The sequence below is a fragment of the Miscanthus floridulus genome, chromosome 1 (genome assembly GCF_019320115.1).
Source record: "Miscanthus floridulus cultivar M001 chromosome 1, ASM1932011v1, whole genome shotgun sequence".
Taxonomy (NCBI): Eukaryota; Viridiplantae; Streptophyta; class Magnoliopsida; order Poales; family Poaceae; genus Miscanthus; species Miscanthus floridulus.
The window spans coordinates 40751934-40768468 of NC_089580.1; the positions used below are offsets into that span (position 1 = coordinate 40751934).

The 16535-nt window shown below is 43.9% G+C and overlaps 2 protein-coding genes and 1 pseudogene across 17 annotated transcripts; 2 read left to right on the plus strand and 1 right to left on the minus strand.

Moving 5' to 3' along the window:
• Positions 1 to 615: 615 nt before the first annotated feature.
• On the plus strand, positions 616 to 12895 carry LOC136493782 (uncharacterized). 16 transcript variants are annotated; one of them, XR_010768469.1, is made up of 7 exons: positions 616 to 1253; positions 1340 to 1426; positions 1638 to 1686; positions 2709 to 2877; positions 2963 to 3035; positions 3127 to 3291; positions 3419 to 3716. XR_010768469.1 is itself a non-coding variant. In XM_066489953.1 (2 exons), the coding sequence occupies exons 1-2, from the start codon at positions 10977 to 10979 to the stop codon at positions 12585 to 12587; spliced, it is 843 nt and encodes a 280-aa protein (XP_066346050.1). In that variant the 5' UTR covers positions 10819 to 10976; the 3' UTR covers positions 12588 to 12895. The 16 variants fall into 16 exon arrangements, 1 of the variants encoding a protein (XP_066346050.1); XR_010768478.1 differs by having other exon boundaries at positions 1343 to 1426; XR_010768540.1 differs by lacking the exon at positions 1638 to 1686 and adding an exon at positions 11838 to 11973 and having other exon boundaries at positions 616 to 1426; positions 3419 to 3641.
• On the minus strand, positions 3418 to 10442 carry LOC136493703 (pentatricopeptide repeat-containing protein At1g74850, chloroplastic-like; annotated as a pseudogene).
• A 551-nt stretch (positions 12896 to 13446) lies between the features above and the next one.
• LOC136480328 (dolichol-phosphate mannosyltransferase subunit 1-like) lies at positions 13447 to 16301 on the plus strand. Its single transcript, XM_066477912.1, has 8 exons — positions 13447 to 13749; positions 14729 to 14828; positions 14935 to 14968; positions 15048 to 15124; positions 15230 to 15255; positions 15555 to 15719; positions 15796 to 15910; positions 16004 to 16301. Exons 1-8 carry the CDS (start codon positions 13643 to 13645, stop codon positions 16106 to 16108), a joined length of 729 nt encoding a protein of 242 aa, XP_066334009.1. The 5' UTR covers positions 13447 to 13642; the 3' UTR covers positions 16109 to 16301.
• Positions 16302 to 16535: the final 234 nt, after the last annotated feature.

Consider the following 16535-nt stretch of genomic DNA (forward strand, 5'->3'; position numbering starts at 1 on the left):
CGCCACTACTTCAACTTTTTCGGGTCCTCCATGCCACTTCCGTCAGTTCAGGCTCTAACGCCGTCAAACTACAGGTGTGAAAAGACAAAAATGCCCTTAAGTTCAAATATGTTATTAATTTTTTTTTAGCATCTTAACGACTTCAAATGAAAAAACTCAAAACTAGAAAGTTGTAGATCTCGTCGAGATCTATAATTTTCATATAAAAATTATTTTCATTTAATTCCGCAAAAAAATATGATTTGATATGATTAATATATCTTAGAAAAATCATCATAGTTTTTTTGCGAAATTAAATGAAAATAATTTTTATATGAAAATTATAGATCTCGACGAGATCTACAACTTTCTAGTTTTGAGTTTTTTCATTTGAAGTCGTTAAGATGCTCAAAAAAAATTAATAACATATTTGAACTTAAGGGCATTTTCGTCTTTTCACACCAGCAGTTTGACGGCGTTAGAGCCTGAACTGACGGAAGTGGCATGGAGGATCCGAAAAAGTTAGAGTAGTGGCACTGAAGGCCGCTGAATTTTTCTAGGAGGACAGAGAGGATTGTGATCTTTTATAAGGGCGCACACGTAAAAGTCTCAAAAAGGAATCCGGATTCTCGGGCGCTCCTGATCTCCACCCCAGTAACCAACTCCCGCGAGCTCCAGAACCTTCCTTCCCATGCCGTGATATCTCCTCCCCTCCGGTACCTAGAGATGGCCCGCTATCCCATCGCTCAGCCATCGCCCGCTGGCCTCGCTCCTTCGAGGTCGCCCTCGCCGCCCGCCAGCTTCGCTCCTTGCGCGCCACCGTTCTGCGCCCTCCCTCATGCACCTGCGCCATCGCCCTCGTCGTTTGCGCCTCCACAACAAGGAGACCTCATAGACGCACGCGCCAAGAACGCGGCTCGCCGCTACACCGACGCGTCGGCCAGCCATTCCGCCTCCCGTGCCGCCCGCACTTGGTCCGCGGTTGAGGCGTGCGGCCGGCCAGGCTCGCGCGGCAGGGGCAGGTGGGTGGAGCGGAGGCTTGTGGTGGCGGCGGCGGCAGCGGCGCTTGCTTAACCTTCCCTCACCGCACGAGGAGAAGAGGCCACCCTCTGCTCCTGGTTGATCTCCACTCGACCCAGGTAGGCCGCCGCCGGGGGCCGGGGGGCAGAATCCAGCAGACCGTACGACAGACGCGTCTCCAGGTCTCAGCCTCACTCCTGAACAATTTCCTTATCTTGGAAGCACGAAGATAACTGGAAGAAAGGAACAAAGATGTAATTTTATTCCCCCTTGAATCCCTTTGATCTTCTCATCCTATTTGGTTTGAGTAGAGGTTTCTTTTAATCTTTTTTGGTTTCAGTAGATGACTCCATTAAGCTGGAGTTGGTAACGAAGGTTCACAAACCAACATTCAGGAGGTCCACAAATCAACATTCAGCCCATCAAGGTATAATCTATAAAACTGCCCTGGTATCTCCATTTTCTATGCAGCAAAAAAATATCAAAGCATTAAGTAGTCCCTGAAGATTTCAAAACCTTAAGGCCTTTGCTGCAGTAACCCTTTGCTTCTACAAATTGATTTCAATAGCATGGATATAAATGTGGGACATCAAGGTATAATCAGTAAACCAGCCCTGGCATCTCCATTTTCTATGCAGGCAAAAAAAATCAAGCCTTAAGTAGTCCCTGAAGATTTCAGAACCTTAGGTAATGCCTAAATGTGAGACACAAGACAATAGCATGGATACAAATGTTCAAAACAATTATGCCTACCTTCTAAAGTATTCTGAAATATTGTCTTGTTTTCCCCCAAGAAGCATCCAATCGAAAATAGATTTATTTCCACCAATTCTTTCAAATTTGAGTTAGCAGGTAGTTAGTGGATGATGGCCATCTGGCTGCTGGAATTGACAGTGCCGAGGGAAGTTTGGATGAATTCCAAGAAACCGTGTTAATTTTTTTTGAAACATCAGTATTGATATACTCTCTGTTTTTCCATTTGGCCAAAGTTGTTAACTATGGTTTGAGGGCCGATTTGGAGGGAAAACATGAAACATAGGAGCAGGATCAATTGCGGCACTTGAGAAAAAAAAATACTTGTGCTTGAAATCTCTTGCATAGATTGCAACAGTCAATGAGATATCACCATTTCCACTTTCTCTTATCTGAGAAATATGACTAGCTTTTTTTTGCAATTATCCTATTCTCGTCCTCTTATTGAGAATGCATATGCTTGCCATTGTATATTATTTTCAAGCATCAGGTATGGAGTCATAGATGAAGTTGGATCCAGTCATACTGTAATTGGGTATGCAATTTGTGTGAACAAAGGATTCCAGGACTCTTTAACTGAATTCTTTCTGTTGTCACAGTTATGTACCTTTTCTCATCTCCAGGAGATTAGCTGCTTCCATAGTTGTATGATTTTCAGCTTAACTTCCGTTCAGTCACAAAGGAAATGAACATTTTGTAGAGTTTATTATGGAGTGGAATTTAACATATTGCAAAAGATTAGACTGAAGCCATGGTGATTGTTTTTTCCACTAACAAAAGGGTGTGAATAGCATGGTGAGTTAGAAGACTTAGATAAATGATTGATCCTTAATCATGTGTCTGATGCAGATTTTGGCCTATTTGAGGCACCTAGGCACATAAAAGAATTTGTTAAATGTATTTATTCTCAGAATACAGTGTGTCGATCATGAATTAATTTAAGGCTTACAGCGCAGGTGACTAATAAGTGCGCTTTCACCTATGGGAGCCAAGTCGAAACAACTGGAACATAGATGCAGTTCTATTTATTGGACAGTTTGCAAGTCTTAAAGTGTACTGAGAACAAACCTTGTATATCTGTCAATGTCTGTGGGAAGCTGATGTGATTTGTATCTCATGGAATAGGTATATCTAGTAGAGAACTTTGTATTAATATTAATATTATGAGTACTATCACTTCTGCTGATTTTACGAACATGGACATTGTCAGGCTTGCCAGTTGCATCGTAGGTTCAGGATGTGGTGGTGGCAGTTTATCAGTTCATGATCTTAGATGAATTCAGGTATTTCCTGGATAAATCAATTCTTCATGTGCTTATGTGTATTGGATGGAAGCTAGCTTATGGCATTTTTCATCAATTTGTGTTTCGACAGCGGTGCCCCCACGAAGCAATTGGCTGCGCCACGACATATTCATTACTCGCTGACGGCGCAAGCTATGAGACAATATTTCTTCCTCACTGGAGGAGCTACATCCCTGATCTGGTCAAAACCCATGCCTTTTGTAAGAGTGCGAAAGCAAGAAGCTATTTTTTATTGGTTAGTATAATTATCTGACCCTGACATTTGTATATTTGATCACCTGTTTGACTTTTTTTTTGTCTCCTAAATATCTTCTAAAACAGTGTAGCGCCACTTATGAATGGTATCTAAAAACCTCTTGCAGTTTTCTTGGTAAAGATGCGATTATTCATGCTCATAAATTATCAAAGTCCACCATCCACAAGCACAACCATTGGTCGGGCCTAGGCACACAGCAATCATCGGAATCAGAATCAGTTTTTTTCATGTTTCTTCACAATTCTGTGCTTCTCTGGTGGAATGTTATAGTTAGTCTCTACAAAAAGAAGCAACAATGGTAGCAACTACCTAATTGGTAACTACAAAAGGTATTTCATTTAATAGTTAGTCTACTCAACAATTGTTCTTGGCAGAAAAATGAAATATGTGCCAGTTGTCTATTCACTTGTTACCTGGTAAAAATTTGCATTACACTCCATTCCAAATTATAAGACGTTTTGTCTTTTCTAGATATATAATTTTTGCTATACACTTGAATATACATTATGTCTACATACACAATAAAAACAATATATGTAGAAAAGCCAAAACGTCTTATAATTTGGAATGGAGCGAGTAACATGCAGTAAACAGTGGCTATTTCTATAGTTATAGAACATGTAGTGCACCATGCCTATAAGATGAAATATTGAGCTTCAAATATTTAAGAAAATGCTTATCAGCTTTTAAATTGTCTTTTCATCATGTCTGTCAGCTCTATTCTCTTGAGGTTCCCTCCAATCAAATTATATATGTGAATAGCCTTACAATTTAGCTTGAACATCTTACGTGTTGATGGTAGTCTTTCAATCATTGGACCAAGTTGTGGAGCCATCGCCATTCTTTGCTCACGAAACCAGGCAGGAGGGAGGAGGAAGGAGGCAATGACATCGCCACCACACCGGTGGAGAAGAGAGAGAGAGAGGCGCGTCAAGTCTCCTTGATCGGATATTAACGTAGTAAGAAATATCATAATATTAGGATGCACTGTATCTGCTGTTGTGGGCACACCTTTCTCCTTATATCGTCCTGTTCGTTTGGGCTTGTTTAGCTGATAAGCCATGGCTGAAAGTACTGGGTGATTTGGTGTGAGAGAAAAATATTATTTATTGGTTGAAAAAATACGACTTATAAACCAAACAAGCCCAAACGAACTTGATATATATATGTCAATAGCCTTACAATTTAGCTTACATCTTAGCCCGTGTTCAGTTCCAAAATAACTTTCCAAAAAGTGTTACAGTACTCATCATATCGAATCTTGCGATACGTGCATGGAGCATTAAATGTAGACGAAAAAAAATTAATTACACAATTTGGTGGAAAATTGCGAGACGAACGTTTTGAGCCTAATTAGTCTATGATTGAACACTAATTGTCAAATAAAAACGAAAGTGCTATGGTAGCCAAATTCTAAAATTCCCTCTAACTAAACACGTGCTTACGTGTTGATAGTAGTCTTTCAATCATTGGCTTACAAGGGGCACTTAGCTAAATTAAACTACAAGCTTCGTTTGCGAGATGTTTGATCATTTCGGTTACCCATGTCTGAACTTAAATTGAAACCAGGACGCACATAAGATATTTCTTTTATACGTGTTAGCTGGAAAATATATATAGGGTTGTGTGGATTTTGAAATCCGTAGCAACGCACGGTGAGTATAACATACTTTGTTTTAAGGTTTTGTGAGAGATTTTTTAAGACGCAGTATTACTCATGCGACAAACTGACATACACTAGTGTTTATATATATATTCGAACCTGTGTACATAATGGTATGGAGATGCGGTGGAACTTGAACGTGGATTTAGTGGCGCACGAAAGAAAAAGATATCGAAGATTTCTTCCTGCCGATATAAAACATTATCTTAGTTGTATCACGAAAAGGTCTGTATAATAGAGTTTGTGAGCCTGCGACGCCGCGTTTGTTAATTTCACGAACTTTGCTTTTTAGATTAAGTATCATTTTAATGTCGGTATTTAATTTCACAATATTATTATCTTAACGTGCGATCTATGTTTTTAGTATAAAAGTTTAGCTATCTCGTAGCAAGGCACGGACATGAATCAGTACAGATAAAAGCAACAAAAAAAATTGAAGTGACATTTGGCACGGCGACCCTGTATAAGAAAAGAAATCACACTACAGGCACTATTTCCCTCATCAGGAGTGCGTATCAACAGTTGACATGATTCACTAACAGTGACTTATCAGGCTAACGAGGCTATCATGTTTTACAGAGTTGAGCTAGACGTACAAGGATGTCACACACAGTAAGTGAGCGGCAAACAACACACCCATAAGCTTATTCTCCCTACAACGTGCTAAAATCCTGAAATGCAACTGACGTTCAGCATTGTCTGTCATCTGTCAAGCTTGCAGTCGCTAGCGGCTCACAAGTTTCAAACAAATTTCAGGCAAGATGTGAATCTGCAGTAGCATCCACCGTGGATAACAGGACTCGCGTTTTCACAAGGACCATGTATAACTGAAGCCAGCCGTGCTCTGCAAAAATGTGAATGGACGTGCCATAGTACTGAGACGGAGATCTGAATGAGCAAACTCCCAAAATATGGCTGTTATTCTGGATCCTGTCTCCCCTTGTTCAGACCGATGGCATCACACTGTAGATGCGATGGGCAGCAGCTCCTGAGAACTCACAATGCGAGAAGCTCTGACTCCTTTTCCTCTACCAACGGTTCGTCTGGCAAATGGCCGCTGTCCGGTACCATTTTCCAATTGGTCCTCCCTTGTATATATCTTGGAACCAGGAGACGGCAAATGGGAGTTCATCATGGGGACAAAACCAGCTGCAGGAGACCCATTTGAGGAATCTACGGCTGACTGCGGCTTTTTCAACTGGGACTTCAAGCATATGATTCGTCCCTTGTTCCATTTTGGGAAGTGGGAGGATGCTGTAGTGTATCATTTAGAAAGGAGTAGACAGCTTTGGCGGTTGGCAGTCCTCTTGTAATTGTGCTTTTCTCCATTTCACCTCTCCTGGATATTGAAAACCTATCAGACAGACCAAAGCAGGCTAGCAGGAAAATATTCACTGAACTAGACAATTATATGTGAGTGAAGGCAAGATATTGTTCTATGAGAATAAAATTGAAATGATAATTATGGAGTATTGTTATCCTGTGAAAAAGTTCACGTTTCAATTTTGTACTTGCAGTAAAATACCCAATTATGAAGGGCAGGCCTGGTGCAATGGTGAGAGCTGTCTCACTGAGTCACCAGGTCGCGGGTTCGAAGATGCCTCTCCGCAGATTTTGCGGGGGAAGGCTTGCCTCGGTTTTTCCCTTCCCCAGACCCCACTCATGTGGGAGCCTCCGGCACTGGGTCTGCCCCCTTTTAGTAAAATACCCAATTATACCCTCCAAGGCCCTCTCTTCATGTAAAGTTCAAACGGCAGTATAGGCACTAGCTTAAAATTAAGTTGCACTTCTGTGAATATATCAAGCAAAACAACTGAACTAATTATAGAGCCAATTCAAGAATATACCATAAGAGAGCAACATAAGATGTCAAGGGCGTCGTGCCCTAGGGTAGCTGGCCCTCGACTACGGAGCTCGTAATCTCCTGCCGTCGTCGTCTAGAGCTGAGGTTTTGCCTCTCGGCCGGCTAGGCTTAGTTGGAGGAAGGTGAGAGAGAGATTAGATGGATAATAACTTGCTTGCTTTATTCCTTGTCCACGTACATGGCTAAATAGGCCTTGAGCCTAACAACTAGGAGCTAATTACTCCTCAATCTTAGGAACCAATTTGATCACTCTTTCTATTCCTATCCGCTGATTGACACAGCCTGCCCCGCATGGCCTGAGGCCGACGGCTGTGAGCCAGCCGCACGTTCAGTAGCGCGACGGACGTCTCGGGCGCGCCGTTTCCTAGAATAGGAGCGGCCCCACATGACAGAAGATGATAATATGAAAGGAACATTTGAGTATTAGGCTGGAAGCTTACAATACAACAACAGATGCTAACTGTGGAAGATCTTCATCTTCTACTAGTCTGTCATAAAGCTTATTGAGCCATACTGACACAGCCACCAGTGCTCCACCTACCGACATCCTGAAATGCAAACTGATAGTGAGTACAGCCTAGCCGAAAGAAAATCAGGTTGCTTAACACAAATACTATGAACGAGACATATAGCATTACCTATGTACACCTAGTGACCAGACAAGCTTGGTATCACGATATAACTCAGGGAAGAGCCCAAATTTTACTGCTTGATCCAGAACTCTTGCAGCTCGGCCCTTCTGACCAAACCACCAAAGCACATCAAGGAGAGCATTAAAGAATCGTAAACTATAGTCACAGCCTTCCATGGTACTGTTTTTGAGGGCATATTCAACCATTTGCCAGTTGGAGCTATCATCATATTCCCCTTTGATTAGGGAAGCAATTACTTGATGTGTACTACTAGCACGATTTGTTTTCATTTCTTCCAGCAGATCATACACATCAGACCACCTGAAAAATGAACATTGATTATAGTGTAGTCCAATCGCATTGGGTAGAAATAGGGAATGTGATCTGCACATCAATGTCATATCTGACACCAAATAAGATAATATTTTCAGAGTATTCTAAGTTATATAAACACAAATACGCTTTGCATCCAAAGCATTGATCGTCTCCTTGACAATAGTTTGGTTTAAACTGATAATTGTGACTATAGGCATTGTGCAGTCGTCCATTAGTTTCCTGAAATCCTTAATAATGTAGACCTGGCCATACCTAGATTAATATCCATGGCCAACGTAAGATTGCTAAGCACCAGAAAGAGCAGACAAAATAACAGAAGAAACCTATTCCAACACAAAGCATAGAATAAGTATGAATTCATACCCAATAGTACCAAAGTGAAAACAGGTGGTACCGTGATGTGTGACTCAACACACCATGAAACAACTGCTTCTGAAATTGAGCGCTCAATTGTATTGGTAAGGGTGATTGGGTGAACAAGGATCAGGATCCCTGATCTGATAAATTATTAATCTAAATTCTGTTAGCGCTTACCAGCATGCTGTTTGGTGCTCAATTGTTTTTGGAGGCTGAGGGTCAGTTGTTTTTTGCAACTTATGTTACAATTGCTTGTTTGAACTTTGATTAGCAATCTGAAATGTAGATGACAAGCACATCAAATCGCAGTTCAGAAATCTATTTTCCTATTCCCCCCCCCCCCCCCCCCCCCCCCCCAAACCAGTCGAGAACATGCAATGTGCTGTTTGTTATAAAACCATGAGCAATCTTCCAGAGGGAATATGTGGCAGATTAAGACAACGAGTCCTTCACCGTTACCTGTCGTTCCTAGCATATAGTGACAACATCATGCAATAGGCAATGATGCTGGGTACAGTCACACTAGATTGAAGCTCTTCAAACTGTTCTTTACTCTCATCTATGACCCCTGCTATGCAGTAGGCATTAAGTACCCCCTCAAGGGACCGCTCATCTGGATTAAACCTGGATTTGCGCATGTCCATGTACGCCTTCACTGCATCATCCAATTGTGCGCCCTGGCAATATGCTTCGATGAGGGCATCAAATGAATCTTTGTTTTTCTGAATGCCAGCATTGTTACTCATCCGAGAAAAGATGGCCTCAGCCTCCTGGAAGAGCCCACCCCTAGCATATGCAAATGCAAGAGCATTGTAGGTCTCAAGAGTTTGCAAGCTACCGATTTCGGTCATCATGTTGAAAGCAACATAGGCTTCCTGCATACCGAAAAGGTCACGAATAAATCATTTCATCACAGGTGGGATTACTCAGGGTTAAGATTTTAGGATTTGTTTCCTGACCTCATACATAGCCGCGTGGCCAAGAGCCTCAACCAGGCCAGTGTAGGCGTCTGCAGTAGGTACCATTCCTTCTCTGGTCATATATTCAAGAACTTCTCTTGCATCCTTATGGAGGCCACCACGACCACAGGCAGCCATGACATTTTCGCAGGTCACCATATCAGGCTCTACCCCAGTTTCAAGCATATCATGGAAGAGCTCCACCACCTCCTTGAAGAAGCCACCATCCCCGTATACACGGAAGAGCACATTATATGTGGCCGTGTCTGGCGGTACAGCAGTTCTCATCTCACGGAAGAGTTCACGCATTCCATCAAACCGCCCCTGCCTTCCATAAAGATCGAGCAGGACACGGTAAGTGGCAGCTGTTGGCGCACATCCATCAGCCTGCATCTGCCGCAGCACAGCCACCGCCTCAGCAGTGGTGCCAACACGCGTGTGTGCCTCCATGAGTCCTAGATACGCAGAGGCATCCGCCGTGTTCCCCATGACAGCCATTTCGGAGAACAGCTCGGCTACATGGGAGAGGTTGCCGGCGCTGGCAAAGGCATCCACAATGTAACGATAAGATACAGTGTCCGGGGAGACGCCGGCCTCAAGCATAGTGCGCAGCAGCATTTCAGACTGATCAGCCAGGAGGCGGCGGCGAGGAGGGTGTTGTAGGTGGTGAGGTCGGGGCGCACGGAGGGGACGCGTCGTGCCGCATCTCAGCGAAGAGGCCGAGGAGCATGTCGAAGGGGACGGGTGGGTCGGTGGCGCGGGCGCAGGCGGCAGTGGGCGCGACCCCCGCGGCCTTCATCTGGTCGAGCAGCGCACGGGCCTCCTCGTGCAGCGCGTTGCGCGCATAGGCGGCGATGAGGGTGGTGTAGGAGAGCGCGGTGCGCGACTCGGCGGGGAGGTCGTGGAACACCTCGAGGCACTTGTCGAGCAGCGCGGGGCCCTGGCGCCCGAGTACGCCGATGACGATGGCGTGGATGTGCTCGTCGGGGCGGCACCACGACTGGCGCTGCTCAGCCTGTCGATCAGAGACTCCACCTCGTACGAGCTCCTGCCATTCCCCGCGGGCACCAGCTCCTCCCTTCTCGACGCGGCCGCCGTGGACCCCGCTCGCTCCAGCACCGCAAGCCCGCCGCCCGCACGCGGCAGCACCGGTAGCCTCGCGCCCGCGCCGCCGCGGCTCCACCTCGGCCCGCGCCGGCTCCTCCTGGCCCCCGGGAAGAGGAGGAGGTCGCAGTGGTAGGACGACGACGCGACGGTGGCGGTGGAAACGAGCGCCATCGCCGCGCGCGGAGGGGGTTTGGATTCCACCACGCCTTGGATTTGTGTGTGTGTTGGTTGGGGGGGTGTGTGTGTGTTTGGGCTCAGTTTAGTTCCAATTTTTTTTTTTTTTTGGTAAAATGGATACGGTAGCGTTTTCGTTGTTATTTGATAATTAGTGTTTAATCATAGTCTAATTAGGCTTAAAAGATTCGTCTCGTGGATTTCGTGTAAACTGTGTAATTAGTTTTATTTTTTATTTATATTTAATACTTCGTATGCGTCCAAAGATTCGATGTGACAAAAAATCTTAAAAAATTTGATGTTTTGGAATGGAACTAAACAGACCCGTTGGAGATTTTTTCCTCCGGGGGAAGTGGATAGAGTCGCAGCGCTCTCTCTCCGGACTCCCGAGCGGGCTGAGCCTGACCAACCTGTCCGCCGTGGCTTCGGTTCAGTTAAAAAGACACTTCCGTTCCTTTCCTATTGGGTCCTCCTCTCTCACCAGCACGCCGCCGCACGCAACTTGCGACAGGTCAACATCGCGGCGGCATCTCTCATCCAGTCACCCCCAGCGGCCCAGCGACTGCTGTTCCATGGCGGAAGGCGACGGCGCCGGCGCGGCGGCGACGGGGAAGCTCGCGGAGCTCCCCAGCGGCGCCGAGAAGGGGCTCCCCAGGAGGGGCAAGGTGAGCACTTCGTCCTCCAACGCCTGATTCCAGATTGGCAGAAAAGCCGAGGGTTTGGGAGCGGAGTCCTCGTTTCCTCCGATATGAAACCTAGCGGAGGTGGTGAGGTGCAGGATCCGAGCTCGTTTTCAATATCCATGGCGGCGCTACCGCCGCGAGGTAGTTGCCGGGAAGGGGCGGCGGTTATCCCCATCCTCACTAAAGTTGGATATAGTAGTTCGGAAATCTGATCCTGAATCAATCTTTGGTACAAATTTCTCAGTCATAAGCACTGAAGTCATTTAGCTACCACAATCTAAGGTTGGGCTTGGGCAGAAAGAGACATGACGGCTGCAATGTCTTGTTGAAGATCTCAGCATGCCCACTAAAAAGAAGTCCTCAGCATACTGAACTATAGTGTGTTGTAAGTACTGCATATAGTCACCATGTTGAACTGTTCTGGTGGCCATCAATGCTGTTAAATTATGTTGCTGGATATCCTTAATGTAAGAGGGACATTTCGGTTGCCAAAATGTTGCATTTACAGGAAATGAATGGCGAGATATTATCCAATTCCACTAAAAGTGACATTCAACTATTGTGCTCTTTTCGATGTTCACTGTTGGAGTGCTAAAAAGCTTGTCATCCATTTTGTCATGTACTATTTTTGTTTCATTCTAACCAATTATTGTGCTTGCTTTAAACAGATAGAAAAAATAATATGTGCAATCTATATTTATTTCTGCGAATGTCTATGCTAGTTGTATGATAAAAACTTATTTTTTGCAGGCTTCTTCCGGGAGGACATTAAACACTGCACAAATTTCGCTTGTTGCAAGCCATCCAGATGTGTATGAGCCATGTGATGATTCCTTTGCCCTTGTTGATGCACTACTCTCAGACAAAGCACAGCTTTTGACGCTACAGCCAAGGTTATGTATGGAGGTTGGGTCCGGCAGTGGTTATGTCATCACCTCTCTTGCAATCATGCTCAGGCAGTTAGGCTCTGGAGCCCAGTACCTAGCAACTGACATCAACCAACATGCTGCTGAGACAACTCAAGCGACCCTTGAAGCTCATGGGGTGCATGCAGATGTAATTGTTACTGATATTGTGTCTGGTCTTGATAAACACCTTGCTGGTATGGTTGATGTGGCAGTTGTTAACCCTCCTTATGTGCCAACTCCTGTGGAAGAAGTTGGATGCAAAGGCATTGCTTCGTCTTGGGCAGGCGGTTTGAACGGGCGCCAAGTGATAGACAGGATCCTTCCTGCTGTGCGTGAGATGCTATCGGAAAGAGGGTGGCTGTACATGGTGGCCCTCGAAGATAATGATCCTTCAGATATATGCCATCTGATGAGCGAGATGGGGTATGCATCGCGCGTTGTGTTGAAGAGGTGTACTGAGGAGGAGAGCCTTTATGTTTTCAAGTTCTGGCGAGATCCGCATGCTGTTTCCAGTGCGTCTCCTAAATCTTCAGGCTCTGAGTCATGGTTTTCTCAGTTGCCATTCAAATCCCTTTGGCACAAGAACTCGTAGCATTTCATGGCCTTGCCAGTTCGGAGTCTTCATCAGCTCCAAAATATAGCAAGAAGTCTTTTGCAAATTTGAGATGCCAGTATTTTTAGATGTGTTCGAATGAAATGTTACTGTTGGTTTCTAACTGCCTCAGACGCTCAGAGTGCAAGAATCATTCTAGCCTGATTAGTTTAAGGCGCAAACGAAACTTGTCCTTGCCAGAAAGTACTGAACCTTTTTATTCTGGTAGCTTAAATTGTTACCTTATGTTCTCTTCGTGTGTATATACATATTCTACGTTGCTACTATGGATTCTTTATCTTGCTGCATTTGGAATTTGTGTTTTCTGTACCAATTATTGCGTTTAAATGATTATTTAAAGATGAGAGGAAAAGAAGATTTGGGCTGCTTTTTTCTTTAACCCTGTATATGAGATCAGTTATAGAAAACTAATATCTGGCGCATGATCTTCAACTGATTTAGACGGCCACATACCAAATGAAAACGAAACGAGTACATTATTTGGTCCTTGTTACCCTGAGATACTTTCAGTTTTTTTGCTCTCTTTTTTGTGTGCTGTATTTCTGTGTGATTACAATATTAACTTAACAGTTTAACACCTCTTATTTGAATTTCACAATTCTGGGTACAAAGTAGGTTTTGAAACTAAAATAATAGAGTGTAAAGGTCTTTAAACTTACGAGTAATAACTTCTTCAAATCGTAAAAAGAAAACTTTAACTTCTTCATCAGTAGTCTAAACTGACAGAAAACAAAAATGGACTTGGAATATACATTCGTGGGCTATGGGTCTGGGCCAGAAGGCTACGCAGGCCAAAAGCCCAAAATCCATTCACACGCATGCCCATGGGGACCTGAGCCCGGCCATCCTGGCTGGCCTTGTTCGTCTCGCCGGCTTCATCCTCCTCCGCAACGGCGGCTGCGGGCTGCGAGCGACGAAGGTCAGTTGCGGAGCCACTCGTTCCCGTCCCAGCGACCCAGCCTGTGGTGAGGCTCCGACGGAGCGCTCGCCTGCGGAGAAAGGAGAGATCCGGCGCTGTGTCCAGTCGACCGTCCATGGAGGCGGCGGCGGGCCGCAAGCGCGCGTACAGCATCATCGTGCCCACCTACAACGAGCGCCTCAACGTCGCCCTCATCGTCTACCTCATCTTCAAGCACCTCCCGTAAGCAACGCCCAGCTCCCTCTCTCCCGTCCGGCGCTGATCTGTCTCTCTCCGTTGCGCCTTTTGCTGCTACGGTTGCGTCGAGATCTTCAGTGGTGAACGTTGTCGGATTCGATTTCACTAGATTAGATGTCATTCGGTTGCGTGCGTCATCTGGATCGTTTAGATTAATAACCTACTTAACAAGAACCGACCTGATCTGAATATGTGAATTTAACTGCCGATATCTGTTTAGGTGTTACCTTGCTCTGAGATCCAACTGCAGGCACATGTGAATCATAAAGTAGAATCACTTGTTACTCCATTATGCGTCCAAGTAGATGACATAGATTCTTTATGTTCCCTCTTTGTTGCAATTCGAACTCTGTTATGCGGACATTAACCAGCCCTCCCTTGAGCTCTGCTTGCACATCTTACAGTATATAGTTGCAGAGTTCTAATGATGCCAGTACTGTTGAAGTGGTCGCTATCCACTTTTTTTTTTCTTCCTGAGAACAAGAACTGAAACAATTTTCTAGTGCTATTTTGCCAACATTTGAGCTAGAATTTGCTTCTTGTTTATCAAGTCTTGAACTGTCATAGTGGCAACCAGTTTTCCTTTTTACTTGTGTATTTTGGCCATACAGGTCATAGATACCCTTCATTCTAGTGCTGCCCTGCTGGGCGGGCCTAATTCAATCCATCACACAAAAAAACTTGAAAAACTTTTATGAGTTCATCGGATATGTCAAATGGGTCATGAGAAGCTCTCCTGCTTGGATATCAAATGCACTATTAGGTATTACAACTTGCAACTGTTGGCTTGTTGTGTGTCCCTTTTCTTAGAATGTCACCATGCGCTACATGGCCATTATTTAACTTCCATTGTTTGCTGGAAGCTTGTTACTGTGGTGGAAAGGAAAAAATTGTTACATTCATATAGATATGTTGCCAACTTCTTACATATTATATAACCTGATTTGACATTTTTTTACCCCAGGGATGTGAACTTTGAGATCATTATTGTGGATGATGGTAGTCCAGATGGAACTCAGGACATTGTAAAACAACTGCAGCAAGTATATGGGGAAGATTTTGTTGTAAGTATATGCTCCTCGTCCACTTGAAGTTTTTGTACATGTGGTGTTAATCTGTTTATTCAGTGTAATGGCTTAATGCATTGTCTTTAACCTGACATGATGCCAGCTACTGCGAGCTAGGCCAAGGAAGCTAGGACTTGGTGAGTTTAGACATCTGACTTCAATTTTTTACTGAAATTATTCTCCCACTTATATTATGTAGCATCTGGAAATATCCAGGTACTGCATATTTACATGGATTAAAGCATGCCTCAGGGGAATTTGTCGTTATCATGGATGCGGACCTATCTCACCATGTATAAATCTTTCACCTTTTCTTCTTTCTGTTACTACTTTTGTTATGTTTGCTATTTACAGTATTGTTCTTCCTAGCTTACTAACTATTTTCCCACTCTGAACAGCCAAAATACTTGCCAAGCTTTATTAGGTATGAATCATATCTCTGAAGATATAAAGAGTTATTGGGTTTCTACTACATGTTATTTTACAGATATTAGTCCGCATCCTCAAATCTATTTTTTTAGTGCATATAATTCTCGGTCCAATTTGTTCTCAAAATATCTTTAGCGACAAAAAAATAATGGTGTCACAGTTGTTGAATCCAATAGCTGAAAACACATTTCAAGTAAAGCTTGTCAGTTGGTCCCTTTGGGCTCCTCACTGAGGCTACTGAAATGAAGTAGTTTAGAAAACGTGTCTTTTTAATCATGTTATTTCCTTAACCAGGAAACAAAAGGAAACTGGAGCTGACGTTGTAACTGGCACACGGTATGTTAAGAATGGTGGTGTCCATGGTTGGAATCTCATGCGCAAGCTGACTAGCAGAGGTGCAAATGTTCTTGCACAAACGTTACTACAGCCTGGAGCTTCAGATTTAACCGGATCATTTAGGTCTGTCTTTCTTTTATCTCGAACAGATGAAATACCCACCCTTCAATCACCTCTTTTGATGAGCATATCATAATAGGCTATATAAGCGAGATGTCCTGGAAGACTTAATCTCCTCATGTGTCAGCAAGGGCTATGTGTTCCAGATGGAGATGATTGTTAGGGCTACTAGGAAAGGTTATCACATTGAAGAGGTATGCCACTGTGGGGTCTCGTTTTTCATCGAATAATATTGGATCATCTCTTGACTTTGGTAAATGAATCGTTGATTGCCTTCTCCTCTCCAGGTTCCAATAACATTTGTCGACAGAGTATTTGGAGTTTCAAAACTTGGTGGGTCCGAGATAGTTGAATATTTGAAAGGCCTTGTTTATCTGCTGCTCACAACATGATTGAAGATATGTAGTAGGCTTCTGGTTTGTGGGTACAACCATGTTATAGAGAATTTTACTGATGTGTTATTATTGCAGCTTGAGTTGTATATCAGTACAAGCACGCATGTTTCCAGTGAATGGATTGTTGTACTCAAGTCATGGTTTCTCTGTACATTTTCTCACACAACACAGCGCCCCTCCTTTCTGTTGACTTCCAGTGCTTTTCACGGTTTGTAATCTGACATGTTTTACGAATATTTTCTGTCATTGAGCCTATCGTGTGGCTTCACCTCCCTTGTTTTCCGAAGGGAACCGGCTGTATGTGTCTACACAGAAACTGTTGCTGGATGTGTTGTTCCTGGTCTACTCATCTAGCAGGATCTGGTTCTCATCAACAAACTAAAAACTAAATTATGAACTACATCACTCTGCGTGGATAGAATGA